The sequence below is a fragment of the Muntiacus reevesi genome, chromosome 2, assembly GCF_963930625.1.
Source record: "Muntiacus reevesi chromosome 2, mMunRee1.1, whole genome shotgun sequence".
Classification (NCBI taxonomy): Eukaryota; Metazoa; Chordata; class Mammalia; order Artiodactyla; family Cervidae; genus Muntiacus; species Muntiacus reevesi.
In genome coordinates, this window is record NC_089250.1 from 163,650,076 (window position 1) to 163,675,983 (window position 25,908).

The following is a 25,908-nucleotide window of genomic DNA, read 5'->3' on the forward strand; positions in this document are numbered from 1 at the left end:
CTTTTCTTTTTGTAATGAAGAGCTGTGAATATCCACAGAAGTAGACAGAATGGTATAACTACAGTACCCATATATTTAACTCCAACAGATATCAACCTGAGCCATCCCTCCTTCATCCATCCCTCCTTCCAGATTATTCAGGTAACACTTTGTGTGAATAAATATCTCTAGATGATAAGGATCCATTTTCTTAGTAATATAACCACAATGTCATTGCACTGGAAAAAAAATTAACTATTTCCTTAATATCTTGAGATGGTATTCAAATATCCAGTTTCCTTAGATAAACCAGTGTTGTTGTTGTTAACGATTTAAATAAGGTCTACATGCTGTGATTATGTCTTTTCAGGTCTTTTAATTTTTAGGTTTTCACTCAGGTTTCTTTCCCCAACCCCTTTGGAATTTATTTCTGAAGAAACCATGTTGTTTGTCCTGAGAAACTTCAAGAGTTTGAATTTTTTCTGTCTGAAACTCTGATATAGTTGAACATGTTCTTTTCTCTGTCTTCTCTATTTCCTATAAATTGGTAGTTAGATCTTGTATCAGGTATTTTTACATTTTTTTCCCCCCATAAGTGATAGATGGTATAAATTCCACAAGGAGGCACATGAAGTCTTTTGCCTTTTTTTGTGATGTCAGTAGCAATGTCTGCTATATCTGTATGTTATTTTGGAACTTTGTTATTATGAGTGAAGTTGAGCATCTCTTCGTATATTTAAGGGTCATTTTTATGTTTTTTCTTGTAGAATATCTGTTCATGTCTTAATTTATTTTTCTCTTGAAGTTTTGATATATTTCCTTTGACATTTTTTGCAAGCTAAATTTTAGGGATATTAGCCTTTTGTCTTGTAAGGTGCAAATATTTTCTTCTGGTTTTGAGTTACTATCAGGATGTGTCACACAAAATATTTTTTTAAAAAATTATTTGTGGTCACATTTATCAGTGAATTTTTTGTTCTGGATTTTTAAAAAGTTCTGGAGTTAAATTACATACACTAAACTTTTAAAGTTAACAATTGATAAAAACAAAACAAAACAAACAATTGATGAATTTTGACCATATTGTTGCATGCATTACGAGTTCCTTTATATTATAGAGTGCTATTTCATGTTATAAATATAGTCTGTTTTAAAAATCTATTCACCTTTTGATGGACATTTGTGTTATTTCTGGTTTGGAGCTGTTATGAATAAAGCAGCTATGAATATTTATAAATTACTCTTTGCATGAATATATTTTCATTTCTCTTGAGTAAATACTTAGAAATAGAGTGGCTGTGTCATAGGTTAGGTGTATATTTGGTTTTATTGCCAGAACTTTTCCCACAGTGATTGTACCATTTTGCATTCCCATCAGCAGTACGTAAATTCTGGATGCCCCACACCTTTGACATTATTTGGTGTTGTCAGTCTGTTTTAATTTTAGTCATTCTGAGTGAGGATATATGTTTTAAAAACATATCGCCATTATTGAGGTATTATTTTACATACAGTGAATTTTACCCCCTTTAGTGTACAGTTTTATAAGTTTTGATGGATGCATGTAATTGTTCTAGCTCTACCACAGTCTAGATATGCAACAGCTATGTTGCCAAAAAATTTTTTCTCTAGTCTTCTTTTGTAGTCAGGCCTATCACAAGCCCTCGCAACTGATGTCTGCTTTATATCACTGTAGGTTTTTAGTTTTTCCTTTAATTTGTATGCAGTACAGCTCACTTTGTGTGATACGTGAGCCTATTTTTGATAAATGCATAGTTGTTGATCCTATCACAATCATAATCAGAACAGTTTTGTCACTCCATAAATTATCCTTTGAAGTCAGCCACTCTCACTGATCTGTTCACATCCCTGTAGCCTTTTGGTCTGACTTCTCTCACTTAGCAAAATGCATCTGGCATTTACACACGTTGTATATATCTCTACTTTGTTTGTTCCTTTATCTTGCTAGATAGTATTCCATTGTATTGGATAGAACAGTTTCTTCATTTACCGGTTAAAGAACATTTGGTTTGATTCTGCTTTTTGCCAATTATGAATAATGTTGTTTTAAGCATTTGCCTATAGATGGGTTTCCTTTGTGGCTCAGCTGGTAAAGAATCTGTCCGCAATGCAGGAGACCTGGGTTCTATCCCTGGGTTGGGAAGATCCACTGGAGAAGGAAAAGGCTACCCACTCCAGTATTCTGGCCTGGAGAATCCCATGGACTGTATAGTCCATGGGGTCTCAAAGAGTCAGACATGACTGAGCAACTTTCACTTCACTTTGTGTAAATGTAAGATTGCAGTTCACTTGGATAAATACCTAGGAGTGGAATTGCTGGGTCGTATTGTTAAGGGTAGGTATAACTTTCTAAGAAACTGCCAAAGTGTCTTCCCAAGTTGCTTTGCCATTTTGCATTCCCATCAGCAATATGAGAGAGTGTTCATTTGCTTCACATCCTTGCCAGCATTAGGTATTGCCAGGGTTTTCTTTGTTTTTGTTTTAGCATCTTAGTAGGTGTGTAGTGGTATCTCACAGGTTTTATTTGTAACATCTTCTTGACTAATGATGATGAGCATCTTTATATGCTTATTTTTATTTGTCTTTTTTCTTTTTATTATTTTTTAAAAACTATGTATATCTTCTTTGTTGACTTGTCTGTCCAGAGTTTTTTTGCCTATTTTCCAATTTTTTGTTTGTCTTATTGTAGTAGTTCCTTGCCTATTTTTGGATATGTGTTATGTGATAGATACATGTGTACTGAATATTTTCTGGTGTTCTGAACCTCATCATTTGTGTCTTTCAAAGAGCAGTTTTTAATTTTGATTAAGTCCATTTTATTAACCATTTCTATGGGTTAGGCTCTTTATGTCTTACCTAAGAAATCTTTGTCTAACCCTAAGGTCATGAAGACTTTCATTCATAGATGTATATATTCATATATGTGGGTGTGTGCTCAGTCGTGTCCGAGTCTGTGCAACCCCACAGACTGTGGCCCTCTCTTATCCTTGGGATTTTCCCAGCAAGCATACTGAAGCAGGTTGCTGTTGCCTCCTCCAGGTGATCTGCCCAACTCAGGGATCCAGCCCACATCTCCTGAATCTCCTGCATTGACAGGTGGATTCTTTACCATTGAGCCACCTGGGAATCCCATATATTCATAAGATATATATCAGTATATATTTTATATATGTGTGTATATATGTATTAGAATTTTAATTGTATATTAGGTTTCCAAACCATTTCAAGTTAATTTTTTTCCACATGGCTCACTAATTGTTCCAGTATCATTTGTTGAAGATGTTTGGAGTTGCATTGACATCTGTTGAAAATCTGTTGACAGTATATATATGTTTGTTTCTGGATGCTGTTCTGTTCCCTGTATTTACTGTTATCTTTTCACCAATCCTACACTGTCTTTATTGCTGTAGCTGTATGGTTACTCTTGAAATCAAAGTAGTGTAAGTCTGTTCTTTGGAAAATAGATTTAGCTTTTCTAGGTCTTTGCATTTCAACTTATTGAATAGAATCACCTCATCAGTTTTGATAAAATATCTTGGAATTTGATTGAAAGTATTGATAGCTCATTCCTTTCTGTGTCTGGATAATATTCCATTGTATGTATTATGCATGTTGATGGACATGGGTTGTTTACACTTTTTGGCTCTTGTGATTACTGTTGCTGTGAACATTCATGTATAAGTGTTTGAGTACCTGATTTAATTCTTTTGGATATATACCTGGGAGTGGAGATGCTGAGTCATGTGGTAATTCTGTGTTTAACTTTTGAAGAACCACCAAACTGTTTTATGCAGCTGTTGTGTCATTTACATTCCCACCAGCAATGTAGGAGGGTTCCAGTTTCTCTACTTCCCTGCCGATACTTATTATTTTCCTCTCTTAATTATATCCATCCTAGTGGGTGTGAAGTGGTAGCTCATTGTGTTTTTGACTTACATTTCCCTAGTAACAAATAATATCGAGCATCTTTTTGTGTGCTGGTTGGTCATTTGCTTCTCTTCTTTGAGAGAAATGTCTTTTTAATCCTTTGTCCATTTTTAAACTGGATTTGTATTTTTGTTGTTGAGCTTAAAATAAGAGGTTTTTTTGTATATTCTGGATATTAGACTGTGACTTCAAATATTTCCTCCTTTTCTACATGTTTTTATTTTCCTGATGTCCTTTGATGCAAAAAATTTTTTTTAATTCTTATGAAGTCCAATTTGTCTTTTTTCTTTTGTTGTATGTGCTTTCAGTGTCATGTAAGAATTCATTGCCAAATCCAAGATCATGAAGATTTTCTTCTGTTTTCCTAAAGTTTTATAAGTTTAGCTGTTATATTTTGATTAATTCATTTTGAGTTATTTTTTGTATATGGTGTAAGGCATGAAAGTGAAAGTCACTCAGTCGTGTCCAGTTCTTTGTGACCCCATGGACTATACAGCCCATGGAATTCTCCAGGTCAGAATACTGGAGTGGGTAGCCTTTCCCTTCTCCAGAGGATCTTCCCAACCCAGGGATCAAACCCAGGTCTCCCTTATTGCAGGCAGATTCTTTACCAGCTGAGCCACAAGAGAAGCCCAAGAATACTGAAGTGGGTAGCTTCTCCAGTGGATCTTCCCAACCCAGGAATCAAACTGGCATCTCCTGCATTGCAGGCAGATTCTTTTTTCTTTCTTTTTTAAAAAATTAATTAATTTATTTTATTTGGACAGTAATTCAGTTCAGTTTCAGTTCAGTTGCTCAGTCGTGTCTGACTCTTTGCAACCCCATGAACCACAGCACGCCAGGCCTCCCCTGTCCATCAACTCCTAAAGAGTCTACGCAAACCCGTATCCATTGAGTCAGTGATGCCATCCAGCCATCTCATCCTCTGTCGTCCCGTTCTCGCCCTGCCCTCAATCTTTCCCAGCATCATGGTCTTTTCAAGTGAGTCAGCTCTTTGCATTAGGTGGCCAAAATATTGGCATTTCAGCTTTAACATCAGTCCTTCAATGAACACCCAGGACTGATCTCCTTTAGGATGGACTGGTTGGATCTCCTTGCAGTCTAAGGGGCTCTCAAGAGTCTTCTCCAACACCTGGCTTCAGTCCTTGGGTTGGGAAGATCTGGAGGAGGGCATGGCAACGCACTCCAGTATTCTTGTCTGGAGACAGGAGGAGTTACAAAGAGTCGAACACGACTGAGAGAGTAAAAAATATAAGTTTCATGTGAATAGCCAGTTGTCCCAGCACTGTTTGTTAAAGAGGCTGTTCTTTCCCATTGAGTGATATTGGTACCCTTGTTGAATATCATTCACAGATGTATGGGTTTGTTTCTGGACTCTTAATTCTATTCCTTTGGCCTGTGTCTTTCTTCATGGCAGTATACCACACAAGTTGATTGTTTTTACCTGTTAATATGTTTTAGTATAGTATATTGAGTTTTCAAGTTTTGGTTACATTTTAGAAGTTTTTAAAAACTTTGGGTTAGTTCATTAAAAAATTATCTCCAAGTGTCAGATTTATGATAACACATGTATACAAACTTCATGGATAGTTTTGTTTAAAACATTTTGGTGTGTTTCACCATTTCTCTAGCTGCATACAGATGAGTGATTTAGATAAGCAGTGTATCAGGGCATATTCTAACTGAATTTTCGCCATGAGTTTAATGAGAAGCTAGCTACATAAATAATTCAATCTGTCACAAGATGTTGACACTTGCTCTGGAAGGCCCAGAGTAAGAACAATCTAGAGATTTGCATCACATCAGGAGGGAATCATATATATAGTTTCTTAGAGAAAAATGGATGGAAACACTGCTTTTTACCCAAGTCATGGTTTTTAACTTTAATCAACACAACAAAAATTTCAGTCCTTCAGAATCAAAATATGATATGCCTCTGAAGTTTCTTTTCATCTGTAACTTCTCTCTACTCTCTCTTTTTCCTGTAATAATTTATTTGCTGAAGAAAATGGACTTTTGGTCCTAATGTTTCCCATTTTTGCTGATTGAATAACTGTGGTGCAGTTTGATATGTTCCTGTGTTCTTTATTTCCTGTGAGTTACAAGTTGACCTTAGGGAAATCTAGAGACTTGATCAGATTGAGATAAAACATTTTTTTTGGTTATATGCACCTCATTGCTAATGTTAGTGTCTTCTGTTAGTAGGCACATAATACCTGCTTCTCTGGTGACTCAGACAGTAAAGAACCCACCTGCAATGCTGCAGACCTGGGTTCGATCCCTGGGTTGGGAAGAACCCCTGGAAGAGGGCATGGTAACCCACTCCAGTATTCTTACCTGGAGAATCCCCATGGACAGAGGACCTGGTGGGCTGCAGTCCATGGTGTTGTAAAAAGTCAGACACGACTGAGTGACTAAGCATAAAATACCTGCTTATGTCTGTTTTTATCATGTTAGCTTACTTTATTTTGATTCATTTTGGTTTTAATAATTCTAGGGATTTTAGATGGAAAGGTTAAGATACAAGCTCTAGAGTCTAAGAATCTTGGTTCATGTTTTATTTCATTACCTACTAGTTCACTAATTTTGGAAAGTCACTTCCCCTACTCAGTGTTAAATTTTTATCTGTTAACATGAAGAGGGGATGATGGTGTCTACTCATGGGGAAAAAAGTAAGCAAATTATTCAGCTGAGATGAATAGCTCTCCTTTGTCCCCATCAGTGTACAGTTGCATATAGTAACCACTCAAAGTAAGCTTAATTGCAAGTGATTTTTGCCCTTGCTTTTATGAATTCACATTAATCAGCTCCCAACTAATGTTGGAAAGTAGGCTCTTTGTTGAATAAACTGTACCATAGCATGTTTTATGCTTGAAGTCCACTGAGAAGTACTTACTGCTAATTTTTTTTTTTTAACAGTGTAATGTTCAAGCTCAGAAATGCCTTATGTGGATCGTCAGAATCGCATTTGTGGTTTTCTAGACATTGAAGAAAATGAAAACAGTGGGAAATTTCTTCGGAGGTACTTCATACTGGATACCAGAGAAGATAGTTTTGTCTGGTACATGGATAATCCACAGGTGTGTAAAATCCAAAAGGTTCCCTCTTCAAATGCATATGAATTTTAATTATTAATTATTAAAGTATTTGACACACTAACTGTGTGTTAGGATTTGTCTTCCTAAACAACATATGTTAACAACATATGTTTAAATTTATTTCTACTATTCTTCTTGCCCTGTACCTCCAGCTCCTACTGTGTTAAAGTTCGGAAGATGAAGCTCAGTTTGTTTGATAAAAATTTATGCATGTGTTTATGTTTTTCCTTCCTTGGGAGAAACAACTCTAACTCTGGTAGAAAATTTTTGGATTGTTTAGATTTGAGGTACTGTCTCTAAGATAGAGACTACTATCTTTTGGTAAATAAGCTGCTTAACCAATTTGACACTCTTGCACTTGTGTAGTCCTTTCATCTTTTAGTGTCAGACTTGAGTGACAGCCATTTGTGAATTTGATTTTTTTTTTGTTACCTTGCAAATTATTGGGGGCAGATGTCATATATTAAAACTTAGAATCCCATTTTTAAGATCTGTGAGAGGCCTTGGCCTGGAGATCATCTGTTGAATGGTTTTAAATTTTCTTTATCCGTGAAACTCTTAATTCAAATTGAGATGTATATTGCAAGGAAGTATGTGCAAAGCAAGAGATGAGTCCCTAGCAAACTTTTAAGCTGATTTGGTCTAGTGGATGCCCTGTACAGGTGAGGAATGAAAAATTGAGGAGAGCAGGGACTGGTAGGAGGTTCTGTTCTGTTTCACAGAGAAGGAACCAGAACCCCTAACAACTGGTCTGGTATTCTTTTCTCTTCAATATTGATTTTAGATTAGGCAAAATGCATATTGCTAATACATTTATATTTCTTTATATAGAATTTGAGTTGTGGGGAACTATAATACATTGAGATAAATCATAATGGAAAAGAATATAAAAATGAATTCATTTTCTTTCATTTTCTTAATTCATACAGAAAATATGTTCATTTTCTGAACATATATATATATGCAGCAGAAATTAACACAGCATTGTAAATCAACTATACTTCATTCAAAAAGTCAAAGAAAAAAGAGAATAGGATAAATACTCGACAATTGAAAAAGTAGTCAGTTGAGTCAATCAACTCAAGTTGATTAACCCCTTGAAGGCCACGGGGTTCTGAGTGATCCCAGCAGGACTTTGTGGAAAGCAAGTCCAGTCCGGAAGCAAACATCCCCTCATCCTCTCTTCTAATGGGGACAGAACAAGGAGAGATGATGAATTGGAGCTTGATAGTGATAAGTTTTTAAAAAAATTCTCTTATATGAAAGGTAATAAAGTGATAATCAAGTCCTCTAGGGGTTTATAATGTACGTAAGCTCACACATTGTAACTGGAAGTTGATCATCAGCCATTATTTTAGAAAATATAATGTCATGTATCTTGGGTTTGAAGTTTATACATTTATCATTTACTATACCTGATATTCGGAGAAGGCAATGGCAACCCACTCCAGTACTCTTGCTTGAAAAATCCCATGGACAGAGGAGCCTGGTAGGCTGCAGTCCATGGGGTTGCGAAGAGTTGGACACAACTGAGCGACTTCACTTTCACTTTTCACTTTCATACATTGGAGAAGGAAATGGTGACCCACTCCAGTGTTCTTGCCTGGAGAATCCCAGAGACGGCGGAGCCTGGTGGGCTGCCGTCTGTGGGGTCGCACAGAGTCGGACACGACTGAAGCGACTTAGCAGCAGCAGCAGCATACCTGATATTACTGACAGCTTCTACTGATAATTAAAAGAAATTATAAACTTCAAACTAATTTTTTTGAGTTGTAAGGGATCTTAATCCTTAGTAGTAATTCATTCTCCTCCTTAATGCAAGAGACCCATTTATTCCTAATGTTCATTACTATGTTGTTTGAACTACACATTACTAAAAAGTATTTATTATAGTTGAGACAGCTTTAGTTATTGTTTTGCATGCCAAAATCTAGTTCTTTGTATCTTCTATTTATGGACCTACTTTTACCGTCTGATTCTCTATACATTTAGTCCTGTATCCACATGGAGTCTTTTAAATTTTGGAGGATTATTTGTATTTTAATTCAGTTTACATTATTTGATTGCTGACCTTGTATGAGGCTTTTTTTTTGCTAGGAACTGTGTCTTCTCTACCCTTGTCCTTATTGAACTTATTGATACCCTGTTTTACTTCCTTATTTCTGAGTATGACCAACTTTCTTGGGTGATAGTAACCTGTCTATGCAGCTACGTGATTAATATCTTTATTTACTTGATCAGAGTCATTGGGAGAAGGAGTAAGTCGGCAGAAATCAAAAGCTCATGTTTACTTTCTTTTCTCCTTTTTTTTAAAAAACATGAATCCAGTTCCTCCTTTTTATTGCCCATCTCTTTATCTGTAGCACAATCCCACTCCACGTTTCCAAGGTGGGGAGTAACTTAGCCCCTCTTGTCTCCCTCTGATTACAGTTTACTAGATTCCAGTTTCCGATTTTCCTCCCCACACAAACCAGTGCTTAGTTCTATCTATGAGCTTCCCTTGATTTCTCTCTTTCGTAAGATCTGGTTGACTCTTGTACAGTTTCTCCTGAATGTTATTTACACCTGCTTGATTGTTTCTCTGTCTTCATATAATAGGTTCTTCTCCTTAGAATATCTCCTTTTGTCAGTACTTCCCACTTAAACAGAACTAAAGGTAAAGAACAAAATAGAATATGTGTATTACATAAACTTGGATTTCAGAGGGAAGTTGTGATTGTAGCTAGCAGAGGGAGTGAATGTCTTCCCGGAAGTGGTAGTAACATTTGAAATTGACCGGGAGGAAAGAGTATGATTTTTTATTTTGGCCAAGATGTAGAGAAATGGGTATTCGGTGCTCACCCAGTAGCGTGGGGCAGGAAATCAAAGTAAGGAACCCTGTGGCATACTTGGGAAGTAATTGGCTTTGGCTGTAGCAGGGAGGGTATTTGTTAAAGTGTGTGCTTAGCTAGATCTTTTTCACATGCATTCTTTTTTTAAAGCCAAATTTCTGTGGTGTAATTACTTAGCCCATTAGTTTTTTTGGAGTGCAGAATTTTAAATCTGTCTTTCTATTCAGTTTATTCTTAATAATTTTATCTCTTCATTCCAACTAATAAGAATCTTTTACACTCTGCATTCTGTCATCCAGTGTATTAGCTTTCAATACCAGCTTTGTGTCACTTTAAAATGTATTAAGACATGTCTTGTCATGAAAACTTTAGTAAAATGTCTTGCTAAGATTATTGTGTTGAACCACATGAAATTACCATTTTACTACCATTTTGATCTACTAAAAAAACAAAAATGGTGATTTCATATGATTCAGCCTGGTTGCATATGTTACATGCCCTAGCAGTGTTTCACTGATTTTAGTACCCTGTCCTTAGGCAGCCATTCTTCCTCTGATCACTGCTTTCTTTACATTGACCATTGGTTTAAAAATCCATTCTAGAGTATTACTAGGGACTCAATTTGGGGCTGTCTGTGTTTTGTTGATGGTGTGAGACATGGTGGAGAATTAATTAGCTTTATTAGAAAGTGAATTTGAAAAAACCTGAAAGAGGATTTTCGCAAAATGAGTAGAGGAACTCAAAACAAATGGTTTGTTTCCCTTTTTATCTTAAATGTCATACTAGTTTATTGTTTCTTGTTCATTGTCAAATAACAGATTTGAAACCCACTTCTTTTGTGAATTGGCAGCAATCACACCACTTCGTAGAAACTAGGTATTTTGAATATCCTTTATCTGCCAGGTACTTATATTTCATTGTATCGTGTCACTAATCTATGGCCTTTTATGTCATACAGTCAGGATATAGTTGCTCATTTCTTTTTCTCACCCATGGGATTAGAACTGTATTCAGCTAGTTCAAATGATAGAATTATGGAGGATTAAAAGAAAAATAATGATTTCGAATTGTGGAATAGCAGTATTTGGGAAAAAAAACTCTTTGATAGTGGTTAGAAGAGCTTGAAGACATTTTAATATTTCATTTCCTTATCCAAATTGAAAAGAAAAAACCCTTTAAACATAAGACATTTTGTATAAGGACAACCATTTAAAGATACACATTAAAAGTTATAATTTTATGTACATGTTTATTATATAAATATAGAAGCTTGTATCAGTATATAGTCTGGAGTTTAAAGCAAAACATAATGCAATTTTACTCTGCATAGAAGTGACAGTTTTGAAAAGACTTGTCCATGTAAGCAATAATCAATTTGTGATTGAGAATCTTGTCTTTTAAATGTCTAGGCTTCCATATCATTAACTGTTTCCACTAAGCTTACAGAGGTTTGAGACAGGTACCTCCTAATCATTCATCAAAATAAGCCCATAGATTTTTTTCTTTAATGTACATTATTATAAGGGAAATTAAAAATTGATCCTTAATCTACAGTGGAGGAAACTTTCAAAATCAGGACTGTTTTACTTTTACTTTTGAAATCATCTATCAGTCTTTATGTTTATTACTTTTTTCTAGATTCTTCTATCTGGTTTTCCCATCTCCATCTTCCCCGTCTATTATAGTCCAAGACATGTTAATTAAAGCACAGTTTTGGTTACAGAACTGCTTACAAGCCTTCTTTAATGGTTTCAATTATATATATATATATATATTTTTTTTTTCTGGGGGGCTGCTTGCAGGATACTAGTTCCCCAACCAGGGATTGATACCCAGCTACCACACTGAGAGGACTGAGACCTGAGCACTGCGTGGCTGGGAATTCCCTCCAAGTCTTCACAGTATAAATTCCTTGCTCCTTTGTTTCTTATTTGGGTCTTCTATGATTAAGCTGTTAGTTTAAGTTCCTAAACCACTGTTTCCTACTTCAGCCCTGTGTGGCCCCATTTTACAGGCCAGCGTGGTCTCTTTCCCGTTTCAGCACAGTACGTCCTCTTCCGCTTGGTGAAGCTCATCTGTTTCTCTGCCTGGAATATTCTCCCTCCTGCTCTTTGTGTTTAGAACTTTATAAAGTCCAACTTCAATGCTTTTTATTCTTCCACTGAATCTTTCTGATAGCCTCAGCCAGAAATGATTCTCCTTCTTTTAAGACACATACTATATAAAAAAAAAAAAAAGACACATACTATAACCCAAACTTGGGAAGGGAAGAATAATTACATTTTTTATGAATGTGCCAATATATACATTCCTTGCATATGGTTTTAAAAGTGTCAATAATTTTCTTGAAAAATGGTATCAATGTAGATTAGTAATGGTGTAATAAATACTAACAATTTAAATGGGGGAAAATCCAGTCTTTTTAAAGAGATATATGTGATTTAATAATTTTAATAAAACAAAGTATATATTTACTCTTTTGAAATTTCTTACCTTTGTATTTGTTTTATGTTTAAATATTTTTCCCCATTGTTTTCTGAAACACAATCTGATCTTGCTTATGGTTTGTTAAGCTCATGAAAAAAATTTAGTTATAATGATAGTAAAATAGCCTTTAACTATAACAGAATGCGTTGTGGTGGAACAGAAAGAATTCAGTGTTGTTATCCATGTTGTCCACTCGATTTCAAACCTAGTAAATACTTGAACTGAAAAGTTAACTTGTTAAGTGTGACATCTAAACATCTGATTTCTCAACTTTTTTTTTAGTGTGTATAGGGCATTTTATGTGAAATAAATTTGTAATGTTGGATCATTAATTATATATTAATAATTTGTTTATAGAACCTACCTTCTGGATCATCACGTGTTGGCGCCATTAAACTTACCTACATTTCAAAGGTAGTTTCTCTGTATTGTCTTACATTCATGCTTGAATGAAGATCCCTTAGAATGAGTATGAATGAAAGGAGCCGACTCTTCTCTTTGTCATTTAAGATGATGTTGTGGTTCATATCACACTGATAACAGTACTTGATTACTATGTTTAGGAAGTTCTTTGGTAAAATTAGGATATTTTATCAAATTTAGAGAGAATACAGAGATAAATTATAGAATGTAGCAAATTGGGAGGTTAGCATTAACTTTTATGATTAGGCATATGAATGTCAGGAGGGGAGATTGATCTGTTAATTGTTAGGTTCTGTCTTTGGGAAATCTGGTGAAGATTTTTCTGAATCTGTATTTATTGAAACTAATTTTTAATCTCATTACCTTTTTTTCTTTACATCTTACTTTGAGGAGAATATGAACTATCTTCATGATGAAAGTTGATTTTTTTCCCTCATTTGACTTTGTCTCTATTAATTTCTTTTCAATGTTTGTTGGCTTTTCAGAAATTTTTGCAATACTATTTTTCTTTTCAAAAATTTAGATTTGTATTAGGTAGTTTTTCCCCTCTTATTATCTTTTATTAGTGTTTTGGGAACTGAGATAGATGCTCAGGAACTATTAATAGTTTTGTTTTACAGAAAGTAATAAGCTTGGTGATGACTTGAGATATGAAAGTAGTAAAACAGTATGATTAAATAATATGCATATACATACTGTTATGCATATGTTGGGATTTATTAGCAAAGGTCTTCATCAGAGGACCAGTTTACAAGTATGCCTCTGTTTAAAAGAAAAAGATATTTTTGATAAATAAAAAGCTTTGTTATCAGTATCATAATAGAGCTATTCATTCTCACTGACCAAAAAATAAAATAGTCCTTGGACAACAAAAATTACATATTTAAAGGGAACCATTTTACTTTAAAATCGTTATTATGTAAATTTTCAGAAGACAAATTTTGTTTAAATATACCTCAAGTGTTCCTATAAATTTAAGACATTTAGTAATACTTCAGGGTAGATAGCAACTTAAATTCTGTAGAGACTATTGTTAGGAAGTGTAGGATTCCATTGTAGAACAGACTGTAGATGCCCCCGAACACCCCACCCCCTCATCAGTTTCCTTGATTGCCTGCAGTATACATATACTGCAGTGTAAACATGCTGCCAAGGATTTTTGACTCTTAGTGAAGTGATGTGGAAAGGCCTATTTCATTGGAATAGGCAGTTGAGGTAGAAATTGCCCATGTGCCTGTATCTTTTCAATTGCTTATTGCCTGGTCTTTTTAAAAATGGGAGGTCTTTTTAAGGGTTAAGATATTAATTCAATAAAACAGGCAGACTGGCCACTGCTTTCCCCTCCTCCATTGCTTCCCTTTTGAAATATAACCTCTGTGTAGTGAAGTTTCACCACTGCCCTATAGTATATTGAAGTTTGAATTGTATGCTTGTACTCTATTTTAGACTTGCCACTTTCCCCTCAGGATTTATCCCTGGAACAAATTTCGTTGTGATTCAGTGCTCTGAATTTGTAGTTGGGATCAGTCAGGAAACCTAAACTTAGAATTCCTTCTGAAGGTGCAGAACAGATGCTTCAGTTCTGAGCTCTGACACCGGGCAGCAGCGTGGCAAACAGCCATGAATGGGCTTCCATGTGAGCCACTTAATTTAAAGGGCCAGCAGCAACCAGGTGCAGCTAGTTGTTCACTTTCCACATGGGACCATGTGCTGCATGTAGTAAAGGGGGGCCCCTTATCCTAGGGTATTTCAGTGAACAAATGAGGATCCAGTGCCATTTTGGTTTCCTCATTGCAGACTTTGTTAAATATACAATTTGGCCCTTACCCACCACCATTTCCTCATGCAGTTAATTTAGAAATATGAAATTTGGGAAGAATTCATGGTTTCTTTGGAGTATTCCTTGAGGGTATTTTGAAAATTGCATGAAACCAGAAATGTTTATATGTGTGACATAAAACTTACTGGTTTATTTTCAGTTTCTTCATACTTCCTTTGAAGAAAAAACAATTTTGTTCAAAGAGAGCATGGAAGTAACACTTGTTTTTGTGCATCTTAACATTTGGGACCCATGTTCTAAATTTAATTTATAGTTCTTTTTCATTTGCCTTAAAGTTTAACTTTAGATCTATGTGCTAAATGTGTGTGAGTACTGGGAAATCATACATGTGGAAGTTCACACAGTGTTTAAGTTTGATTATAATAGCATATGAAGAAGTGAGTGATTCATTTTTCTCTCTTGTTAGGTTAGCGATGCAACTAAACTAAGGCCAAAGGCTGAGTTCTGTTTTGGTGAGTAGCCATATTTTATACATTAGTAATTTTAAGTTAGACTAATATAATTAAATCATATTGCAAGAGAAAACAGTCACAGAAAGCCCATGACTTAGTCCTACGGGTTAATGAATTATTCTAAGGCAGATTGCCTTGAAATTACTGTCTGGTGAAGAAGTAAAACTGCTCCCCCACCCTTCCTGTGTCCCATCCCAGTCACAACCTCCTCCCACTCTACCCATGTGTAATCATTATCTAGACATTTACAGTGATCACATCCAGTGAGATTAATTTTATTATTATTTGATGTTCAGTGCTTAAATAATGAAAAGGATTTAGTTTGCAGCTTATGGGAAATGAGAAGTGCACAGCTTGGGAGCACGGTAGTTGAGGGTATTTGATTAAGTACATTTGATTAAGTGCTCAGTAAACATTTAATGAAGGTCTAGTATATGTGCACTTTACTTGGCACTGGGGCTGTGAGAGTAGTAAGAAGCAATTGTTGCCCTTGAGAATCTCCCAGGCTGCAATTCTCACAGACATGTTCAGTTCAGTTCAGTTCAGTCGCTCAGTCGTGTCCAACTCTTTGTGACCCCATGGACTGCAGCATCCCAGGCCTCCCTGTCCATCACCAGCTCCTGGAGTTTATTCAGACTCATGTCCATTGAGTCGGTGATGCCATCCAACCATCTCATCCTCTGTCATCCCCTTCTCCTGCCACCTTCAATCTTTCCCAGCATCAGGGTCTTTTCCAATGAGTCAGTTCTTCGTCACGTGGCCAAGGTATTGGAGTTTCAGCTTCAGCATCAGGCCTGGGATGAACTGGTTGGATCTCCATGCAGTCCAAGAGAGTCTCAAGAGTCTTCTCCAACACCACAGTTGTAAAGCCTCAGTTCTTCGGTGCTCAGCTTTCTTTATAGTCCACCTCTCACACCCATACATGACTACTGGAAAAACCATAACTTTGACTAGATGGACCTTTGTTGGCAAAGTAATGTCTCTGCTTTTTAATATGCTGTCTAGGTTGGTCATAACTTTTCTTCCAAGGAGCAAGCATCTTTTCATTTCATGGCTGCAGTCATCATCTGCAGTGATTTTGGAGCCCCAAATCAGGTACAGGGCCAGGGAATTACCATTGCATTTATCACAGGTGGTAGATAAAGGGGTAGCAATCTATTTAATAGAGTCACAGAAGAAGAGCTTCAAATCCTTTTTTGGGAATCTTGGGAGTCAAGGGAGCCACACTGCATGAGGCTCACATGATCATCCTTTATCACTGGGGAGAAAAGGTGGGAGGACCCCTGGACAGAGGCGTGCAGGGGAGAAGAACATGGTGTATGGGGGAATCTGAACACTGAATGAAGCTGGAGAGAGTGGTGAGAGACTGAAAAGTGAAAAGGCAGGAATTAGGGTGTAGTATGTTGACAAGTGATTTTTTCTTGTTGTTTTTTGGAAAATGAGAGGTAAGAGATTAGAGAACATCTAGAGAGAAGATAGAAGGTGAAGGAAGTTTTTTTGTGTTGATAGGAGAGTTTGATGCAAGGAGACAGGTTAAGTGGTTTTTAAACTACTGTTCCTAACATGAGCCTGAATTAGGATAATGACTTTGGGGGAAAGAGGAGGGATGAAGAACATTAGAAGGAAAAGCACAAGGACTTGGTGACTGGACATGTGGGAACCAAAGGGAATACAGAGATGTCAAATAGGTTTGCTTCAAGGAAAGAAATGGAGGATCTAGGAGAGCTGATTTGATAGGGTGAAATATTTAGTATAGGATGAGATATTTAGTATGGAGTTTGAGTGGTGGAGAAGCATACAAATGGAAATACTCAGGTGACAGTAATTAGGGACTGGATGAAGCTTGAAGATCAAGAATGGAGAACGTTAGAATCTGTTATCATAGTGGGTATAGTTAAAGCTGGGAGAATCTATATGCTTTCAGTGTGTGGACGTTAGTGAGGAAAGGGACAAAAATTAGTAGGAGTTTCCAGCTGACCTCAAAAGAGACTATTTTACATGCAAGTAGAAGATATTGGTTAAATTTTTTTTTTTTTTTTTTGCTTGGGTAGGGCAGGTTTCTTCTGTAGGCAGTATGGTAGGGATAGCATTGTATATGTCCACTCAGAAAGTGTGATACAAGCAGGATATAGTATGAGGATCCTCTGTAATGCTTTCATCACCACTAAGAAGCTATAAAAAATCATGTATTTCTTACAAATTTATAATTTTTGGTTGCTAAATCAGAAAATGCCTCAGAACCTTGTTGAATGAAAGGCTCCTGGAGGCAAGTCACGTGACAGAGAACTTTGTATTTTAGAGTATATCATGCACACACTCTTGAAAGTTGTTAATGTAAAATCTCAAACATACAATTTGAAGGGCTAGCAGTACACAGGGAAAGATTTGACATTCAGTTATCGCGGTATTTAGAATGAGGGATTTTAATTGAAATCAGAGATTAAGATTAGTTATCTACTGCTTTGCCAGTAGTTTATTAGTCTTCTATTAGAGGGAGTGTTGCTCAGTTGTTTTCAAGTCTTTGCAACCCCACAGACTGTAGCCCGCCAGAGTCCTCTGTCCATGGGATTTTCCAGGCAAGAATACTGGAGTGGGTTGCCATTTCCTTCTCTAGGGGGTCTTCCTAACCCTCCCCCATCTCCTGGGTCTCCTGCGTTGGCAGGCAGATTCTTTTAACACTGCACCACCTGGGAGGCCCCTGTTAGAGGAAGGATTCATAAAATGTTTACCTTCAGAAAGAGGCACTGACTTCTAAAATGGACCCACAACTTCCATAAAAATGGCAGCATAAAGACTTTCCTCCCTTTTTTTTGTTCTTGTTCAGTTGTTAAGTCATATCCAGCTTTCTGCTACCCCATGGACTGCAGCATGACAGGCTCCCCTGTCCTTCACTGTTTCCCAGAGTTTGCTCGGATTCATATCCATTGAGTTGGTGGTGCTGTCCAACCATCTCATTCTCTGCTGCTTCCTTCTCCTCCTGCGTTCAATCTTTCCCAGCATCAGGGTCCTTTCCAGTGAGTCAGCTGTTTGCATCAGGTGGCCAAAGTATTGGAGCTTCAGTATTCAGCATCAGTCCTTCCAATGACTGTTCCTCTCCCCTTTCCTCTCAAATTCCCTCTAACAGTGAGAACAAGAAACATTCAAACCATATTCCCTGAAATGAGCAGATTTCTGTTAATTCACAGTGTATAAAGATGGGAAGTGGATGGAGGAGGAGGAAATAACTTAGCAGAGTAGAAGGGGCCCCTGAAAAGCTAGCCATTTCCATATCCTGCCCCCACGCCAACTCTGGACAGACTAGGTGCTGGATCCAGTCTGGGTAAGCATCAAAGGAGGGACCCAGATCAGTGACTCTGTTTGCATGTCTCTGTAGAAACAACCTCTGGTCCCTACCTCCAGCTGGCTCAGGCAGGCAGCCACCCTTCCCCCATCCCAGCAAGGAATGGCATGTGTAGTATCTCCCGAAATAGAATCAGTGAGGCTCTGTGCCTGGGGACATTAGTCCCAGAGAAGAGAGGGAATGAGGCATGAAACGGAAAACGGGAGGATTAAATAAAAGTCTGCACACCGAATGCAGTTCTTTCCTATGTCCAGGCCCAGAGCATCAGGCAGCCAGGTGGAAGTGGGGCAAGAATCTGAACACCCCAGAGAAGAGAGCCATAGGTACTGACAGCTGGCATTTCTGTCAGAGGGGCTTGCTGTACAGTGATGCTCACCAGTCAGAATCCCTACATAATATTCAAGAGAACTTCCAAGGAGTTTTTTGGTATCTTGTTTTTAAGTATGAATGGCCAGCCCAGAATTACATGACATTTGAGGGGAAAAAACTGTCAAATAGGAAAAAGAACATGAGACTGTGAAAAACTCAGAAGTACAAGTCAAAGAAAGCTAAAAATGAAGCAGATAGTAGGAGAGAAATAAGAAGATTAAATTAGAGGCTCCCTTCAGAAAACTGATGTGTGACTAGTAGAGAAAGAAGAGGGAACAGAGAAAACAGGAGAAAATTGGCAAAGAAATATGATAAAATGTCTCATAACTATTTTATCCATAACCGTATTTGAACCATAGCAGTTGATCCTTGGTTGTGAGATGATTTTTATTTTGAATCAAGCTAATGTTTGTGCTTCAGGTTTTATCCATTTGATAACATTCACTCTGATGGTTAAGATTTGAAGTGAAATAAGGGAGGTACTTAAGTGAAAAGCTAGTAAGCGTGCAAGCCTCTGCTCTACATTCATTATACACAATAAAACCTTTGCTTTAAAAGCGTGGAAACGTAACCGGTTTCATACAGTTTATCATTATTCTTATTAAAAGTATTTTTCCTTCCTTTGCCTGTCTGCCTTTTCCCCATCACTGTTAATAAAATTTTTCGTAAGTTGCTCTAACATTTTTCACAATGCTTCCTTACTTGGAAGTCTCCAGATGATACTGATGATCATGAAGGTGATGAAGATGGTGACAAGGAGTTTCTGTTCTCTTCCCAAGCCCTATGCTAGCTTCTTTACACACATCACCTTCACCCTCAAAGGAGGGATGGGTTACATTCTATTTCATAGATGAGGAAAACAAAGAGTCAGAGATTAAATAGATTTTATAAGATGGGATTGTTAGTAAGTGCATGAGCTAGTTAGGTTTGGTTAGCTCTAGGCTCAGATTTTCCCTCCTGTCAAATCACTATGCCTCTTCCTGCCGTGAAAATAATTCTTAAAGCACGTGATTTTTTATTTAGACTGCAAATTGTGCTAAGAGTCTTTTTAGAGGTATATTTACCTCTTTTCTTTCCCTTAAAAGATACATTTCTATAAATGTTACTTATTCAAAAAATATGTATTAAGCACTTCCTTTATAGCAGGTATAGTATATTACCAAGTGCTTAGAATTTTGTACTCTTCAGATGTTCTAGGCAGATGCCCAGAATAACATTGAGCGGGAAAAAGCCATTATGAGGGGAGTGCAGCTTCAGCCTAAGTTGGAAAAGCTTATAAAGGATGCTTTACTAAGTATTGGAGATTAAAAACAAAAACTATATATTGACATATATAATAGTCTAGTGAGTTACTCACTTATCTTAATTTATATTTATAGCATTTTTAATTTCTCCAGTCACTAGTAAGATATAAAAGAACAGATTTATAGTGTGTTAAATTTCTTTAGGTCCAGACTAATTGTTTATAGCCCTTCACAAGATAAGATGTGTGTCAATTCAAGGAAGCTCTGCTTTAGTATCTTGTTCTCAGTCTTAGTTTCATAATCTAGTGTGTTTGAGAAGTAAGCCTTTCCCCCTCTCCCTCACGTTTAGCTGAGTATTAGTATGCTATTTAAAATTTTGTTGGAGATGTATAGAAGTCATTAAAAAAAGTATATTAAAAACAAAAAATTACAGCACCGTAGCTGTTCAAATGCTTTAGCTCTTAGAATATTTTTTTAAAAATAAATCATGTAATATATAATTAATAAGCTTTAATTTTAACATTGACTATAATAGTTTGTTGACAACTGTATGCAGGAATGTTTTGCTTCATAGAAGTAGTAGGCACTAAATGGGTATATGTAAATTAAACTGCATAAAAAGTTCTAAATGTGTTAAGATTATAAACATAGAATGCATAAGTGCTAGAAAAATAAAGGTTTATTTTTATAATCTTGAGTCAGGGAGACTTTCTAAATATCACATGAAAGCTAGAGTCTTTAAAGAAAAAGATTGATAGGCTATTTCTGATTCGTTAAAATACTGTGAACTAAGTGACAAGACTAATGATAGACAGGGAAAAGTACTTGAATTAAAGCTGAAAGGGTTAATATAACAGTTCAGTTCAGTTCAGTCGCTTAGTCTTGTCTGAGTCTTTGCGACCCCATGGACTGCACCCCAGTCTTCCCTGTCCATTACCAACTCACAGAGCTTACTCAACTCATGTCCATTGAGTTGGTGATGCCATCCAGCCATCTCATCCTCTGTCATCACCTTCTCCTCCCATATTCAATCTTTCCTAGCATCAGGGTCTTTTCCAGTGAGTCAGTCCTTCACATCAGGTGACCAAAGTATTGGAGTTTCAGCTTCAATATCAGTCCTTTCAGTGAATATTCAGGAGTGATTTCCTTTAGGATGGACTGGGTTGGATCTCCTTGGAGTCCAAGGGACTCTCAAGAGTCTTCTCCAACACCACAGTTCAAAGGCATCAATTCTTCGGCGCTCAGCTTTCTTTATAGTCCAACTCTCACATCCTTACATGACTACTGGAAAAAACATAGCTTTGACTAGATGGACCTTTGTTGACAAAGTAATGTCTCTGCTTTTTAATATGCTGTTTAGGTTGGTCATAGCTTTTCTTCCAAGGAGAAAAGCTCTTATAAATAAAAAAGCTTTTATCAATCAAGAAAAAGTACATGAACGACTCAGGAGAAATATGGGTAAAGAAAATAAACAGAGCTTACAAACAAGTGTAGACAACCAGTAAACATACAAAACTAATTTGTCTCAGTAATCAAAGATTCAGATTTAGACAAGCTATAATTTTTTACCAGTTAGGTGGACAGAGAGTCAGGAAAACACACCACACTTGCCGTTTCAAACCCAGGGGATTTGTTACAGGGAATTGGTTGATCAGATGTTGAGAGGCTGAAGGCACAGGAAGGGAATGCTGAAGTAACCCAGCGATTAAAAACTGTATGAAGCAGCTTCCATCACCAGGGCTGGATAGAGGAAAGGGAAGAGATGATATCACCAGAACCTAGGACTTGCTGAGGGGACTTCAAGGCTGCTGTAGGGAGCAGCAGAAGAGCTTGGAGCCACACTGGTTGTGTGTTGCTGCTACTGGAGGGGCGTCAGCAAGAGCAGTCCCCGCCCCCACTTCCCTCCCACCTCTCGTCTCCCACCAGTACCACCGTTATAGCAAGACATGGCCCAGGCTGGCAAGGAAGTCTGGGAAATAATGTCACAGCATCTCGGGGCTGAAAACAAAAGAGGTGCTAGTGAGGAATGTTAGATAATCGAGGCCTTTGGATACACTATTGGTTGGATTCAACCTTTGGGGAAGACAGTTTACTAATATCTGTAAACATGTTAAATGTGAATTTTCTTCTTACTGAAGCTTATGGTAAGAAATCTATCCTATAGAAATGCTAGCCAAAGTGTGGAAAAGTATACATACATGATGTTTCATTGGGATATTTTACATTGTTTCAAAAATCAGAAATAGTGTAAATGTCCATCATTAGATGATTGGCTAAATATATTGTGGTATTTTTACATTTAGTGAGAAACGTGACCATTAAAAATTAGAGTCTTATTGATGATAACTCTATGTTATTGAGTGATGAAAGCAATATCATATATGATCTAACATTCTGTCAAATTCAAGAGTCACAGTACTGAAGCTGGCAAGGTTTTTCAGCTGCCACAGACATATGTCTAGATGATAAGTACACAGTTTCACCTGTTGTAGTTTGTTTTTTCTTTCAACAGTTATGAATGCAGGGATGAGGAAATATTTCCTACAAGCCAATGATCAGCAGGACCTAGTAGAATGGGTGAATGTGTTGAACAAAGCTATTAAGATTACAGTAAGTATTTGTATTTTTTGTGTGAAAAAAAATTTTTATCTTCACGTGATCTTTACAGATTGTACAATATACCTACTGAGTGTCCTTAGCTTACCAACAGTTTATCCCAGAGTTCCTCAAAGTTTGTTTAAAAGACAGGTTATAATATGAATGTTTTTTCCTGTTTTAATACATGATAACTTTTGCCCTTAAAAATCAACCCATTGATGCCTTTTTAACCCATTGTGTACCTAATAAAGGTCTGTATTACTGTAGATTTTAACTGCTGTTTGTACTAGTGTTTCTAAGGGAAAATGCAGGTAGAGTTCTACGTTTTGGATATGTTTTCCCCCTGCCCTCCCGCAGGGAAGATTAAAAGACTTCTTGCCACCTTTCCAGGGAATAGAAATGGCATTCTGTCTGTCTTTTAAGCCACGACTGGAACTGGTCGTGGGTTGGTAGGAGTTGAAGATAGGAGCAGGACAAGGCAGTGAAGGGCTTAGAAAGGACTTAGGGGTGGGGACTGATCTGAAGAACTGCAGTAGCCGGAGGGTCCTGCCTGCGCGGTCCTTGGGGGTTTGACTCAGGCTTGAGACTTTGTCGCATCGCTTTTTTCCCTCCAGTTCCTGGGCACTCATTTTCTGTGCTGCAGTTTCTTGCTTCCAACTCGGGCTTCTCTTCTTGATTTTCTGATGAACATTAATATGTGTTGTTTGCCTGTAGTGTGCCAGGCCTTGCACTGAAGTACCTGAAAAAGTGAGGCTTAGAAGGATCGCGTGACATTTATAGGTTCAATAGCTGTTACGTTGTGGAGCTGTGAGCCACACCATCTGCTTGACTCTGGAGCCTAACTCTGAAGCTCAGTGCCTCACTGCTTCCTGAAAGAGCGAGCCTCCATCCTTCCTCTCTGACCCTAAAGCAGAACACAGACTTCTGGGAGAGTTTAGTACTGCTGCTGCTGAGCAAGTGACGGGAACTGTTCCCTGATGAAGCCTCTCCTTCCCGTTCCCCTCTTACACTCTGTTGGAGAAGCACACACAGCAGGCCCATAGGGGAAGAACGGGGAAGGAGGTCCTGGGTGAGGTTGTCTAAATTGAGGGGTGTTTGCTAAAATGAGGTTATTTACTGACCCAATATGACTTACTCTTTAAAAGCATATGCCCTGACAGCCAGCATGTGTTTGTTTCCATTTAAATGAATAATTCCATGTTTATATCATAACACAATAAAGAGTTAATGTAACTAAAGCTGTTCTCAGAGTTAGGTTGATTTTTTTGGGTCTTGCACCAGAACAGCTTGTTACCACATGACAGAAAACACCCACGCACTGCATCTGATCTGTACATGAAGCAGAAGTTATTTTAGGTTTGTGCAGTTTCAGGAAAGCAATTTTTTAAAAACTGATTCAGAAGTGCATTTTCTTAAAAGGTTTTAACTGGTTGTTTTTGACTCTTTGCAAGTATTCCCTATTTGAGAAATTTTTTATAAAGACAGTATGTAGTAATTTCACTGAAGTAATTCTTTTTTTTTTCTTTTTTTTTTACAATTTGCAATGAGCAGCAGCATTGGTTTCTTAGTGCTTTAAGAGAAAAAAGTAGTCAATTGAATGGTCTCAGACTTTTTACCATTTGGGAGGTCTTTTGAACTGCTGTATCTAATTTATTAATGGTATGAAACTGTCTTATACAAGTGACACTTTAAGCTTACTCAAATGCACAAGAAACTGATTAGGAATTGGGTAGTGTGTCAAAGTATGTGGACTCTTAAATAGCTTTTGTGGTCTTGCAGCTGTTGTTGAAACTTTTATAGTTTAAAAATGAATCTGTTGTATATGTGTTTTTATAATTCATATTTAGAAAATATAAATTTAAGATATAGAAATCCATGCTTGTCAACTAAGTGGCGAAGTGGTTATAACTATGTTAAATCGGTATCACTTAGTAAAAATTGGTTTTATGTAGGTACACATTAACTCATAAGATAGCAATGAAAGAATTTCCCATGCTTTAATAAGAAACATTTTATTTCACTGTTCTTTTAAAAAAAAATCTTACCAGTGTTAATTCCATATGCATTTAAGTGCACAATCTTTAATCTAGCGTACTTCCCTATGGAAGTTGCTGGTAATTTACATATAGATTTCTTTGTAAATTTCAAGTTCCCATTTTAATATATGTACAGTTTACCTTTCTATGGAGTCACTCCAAGTGACATTTGGTAAACTGTGTCATTTAGTAGTCTGCTGAGTACAATGTAATATATAAACTTGAAAGTTGGAAATTTAAAATTAGGTTTTGGAGGTATATGGTTTCAGAATAGAGGTGATTAGAGGACAGTGGGTAAGGGAATGGTGATTATCTATCTACTTACTAGTTATAGTACCATGCCGTCTTAATGGACCATCCTCTAGCACCGTAGTTATGACTTTCCTCACTTTCATGAATTCTGTGTGACTGTGTGTGGGTGGCTGTCATTAAAACAATTTTCCCCTTACTTACAAAAAAGAGAGAAAGAGCAATAGGAGAGAAACCAAAAAGCAAGAGAGTTCCAGAAAAACATCTACTTCTGCTTTATTGACTGTGCCAAAGCCTTTGACTGTCTGGATCACAACAAATTGGAAAATTCTTAAAGAGATGGGAATACCAGACCACCTGACCTGCCTCCTTAGAAATCTATATGCAGGTTAGGAAGGAACAGTTAGAACTAGACACGGAACAACAGACTGGTTCCAATTTGGGACAAGAGTCCGTCAAGGTTGTATGTTGTCACGCTGCTTATTTAACTTATATGCAGAGTATATCATGAGAAAGGCTGGGCTGGATGAAGCACAAGCTGGAATCAAGATTGCTGGGAGAAATATCAATCACGTCAGATATGTAGATGACACCACCCTTATGGCAGAAAGTGAAGAAGAACTAAAGAGCCTCTTGATGAAAGTGAAAGAGGCGAGTGAAAAAGTTGGCTTAAAACTTAACATTCAGAAAACTAAGATCACGGCATCTGGTCCCATCACCTCATGGCAAATAGATGGGGAAAGAATGGAAACAGTGGCAGACTTTTTTTTGGGGTTCCAAAATCACTGCAGATGGTAACTGCAGCCATGAAATTAAAAGACACTTGCTCCTTGGGAGAAAAGTTATGACCAACCTAGATAGCATATTGAAAAGCAGAGACATTACTTTACCAACAAAGGTCCATCTAGTCAGGGCTATGGTTTTTCCAGTAGTTGTGAATGGGTGTGAGTTGGACTATAAAGAAAGCTGAGTGCCGAAGAAATGATGCTTTTGAAATGATGCTGTGGTGTTGGA

The 25,908-nt window shown here is 37.1% G+C and overlaps 1 protein-coding gene across 8 annotated transcripts in view; it reads left to right on the forward strand.

Annotated features, from left to right (window-relative positions):
* PLEKHA1 (pleckstrin homology domain containing A1) overlaps window positions 1–25,908 on the forward strand; it is a 53,959-nt gene that overhangs the window by 11,451 nt on the left and 16,600 nt on the right. For 7 of the 8 annotated variants that reach the window (XM_065923470.1, XM_065923471.1, XM_065923472.1 and 4 more), the window contains exons 2-5: window positions 6,847–7,007; window positions 12,701–12,757; window positions 15,013–15,058; window positions 22,524–22,621. In XM_065923470.1, coding sequence (XP_065779542.1) covers window positions 6,867–7,007; window positions 12,701–12,757; window positions 15,013–15,058; window positions 22,524–22,621 — 342 coding nt within the window. In that variant the 5' untranslated portion in view covers window positions 6,847–6,866. The remainder of the gene's footprint in view (window positions 1–6,846; window positions 7,008–12,700; window positions 12,758–15,012; window positions 15,059–22,523; window positions 22,622–25,908) is intronic. The other variant, XM_065923475.1, reaches the window with a different exon arrangement.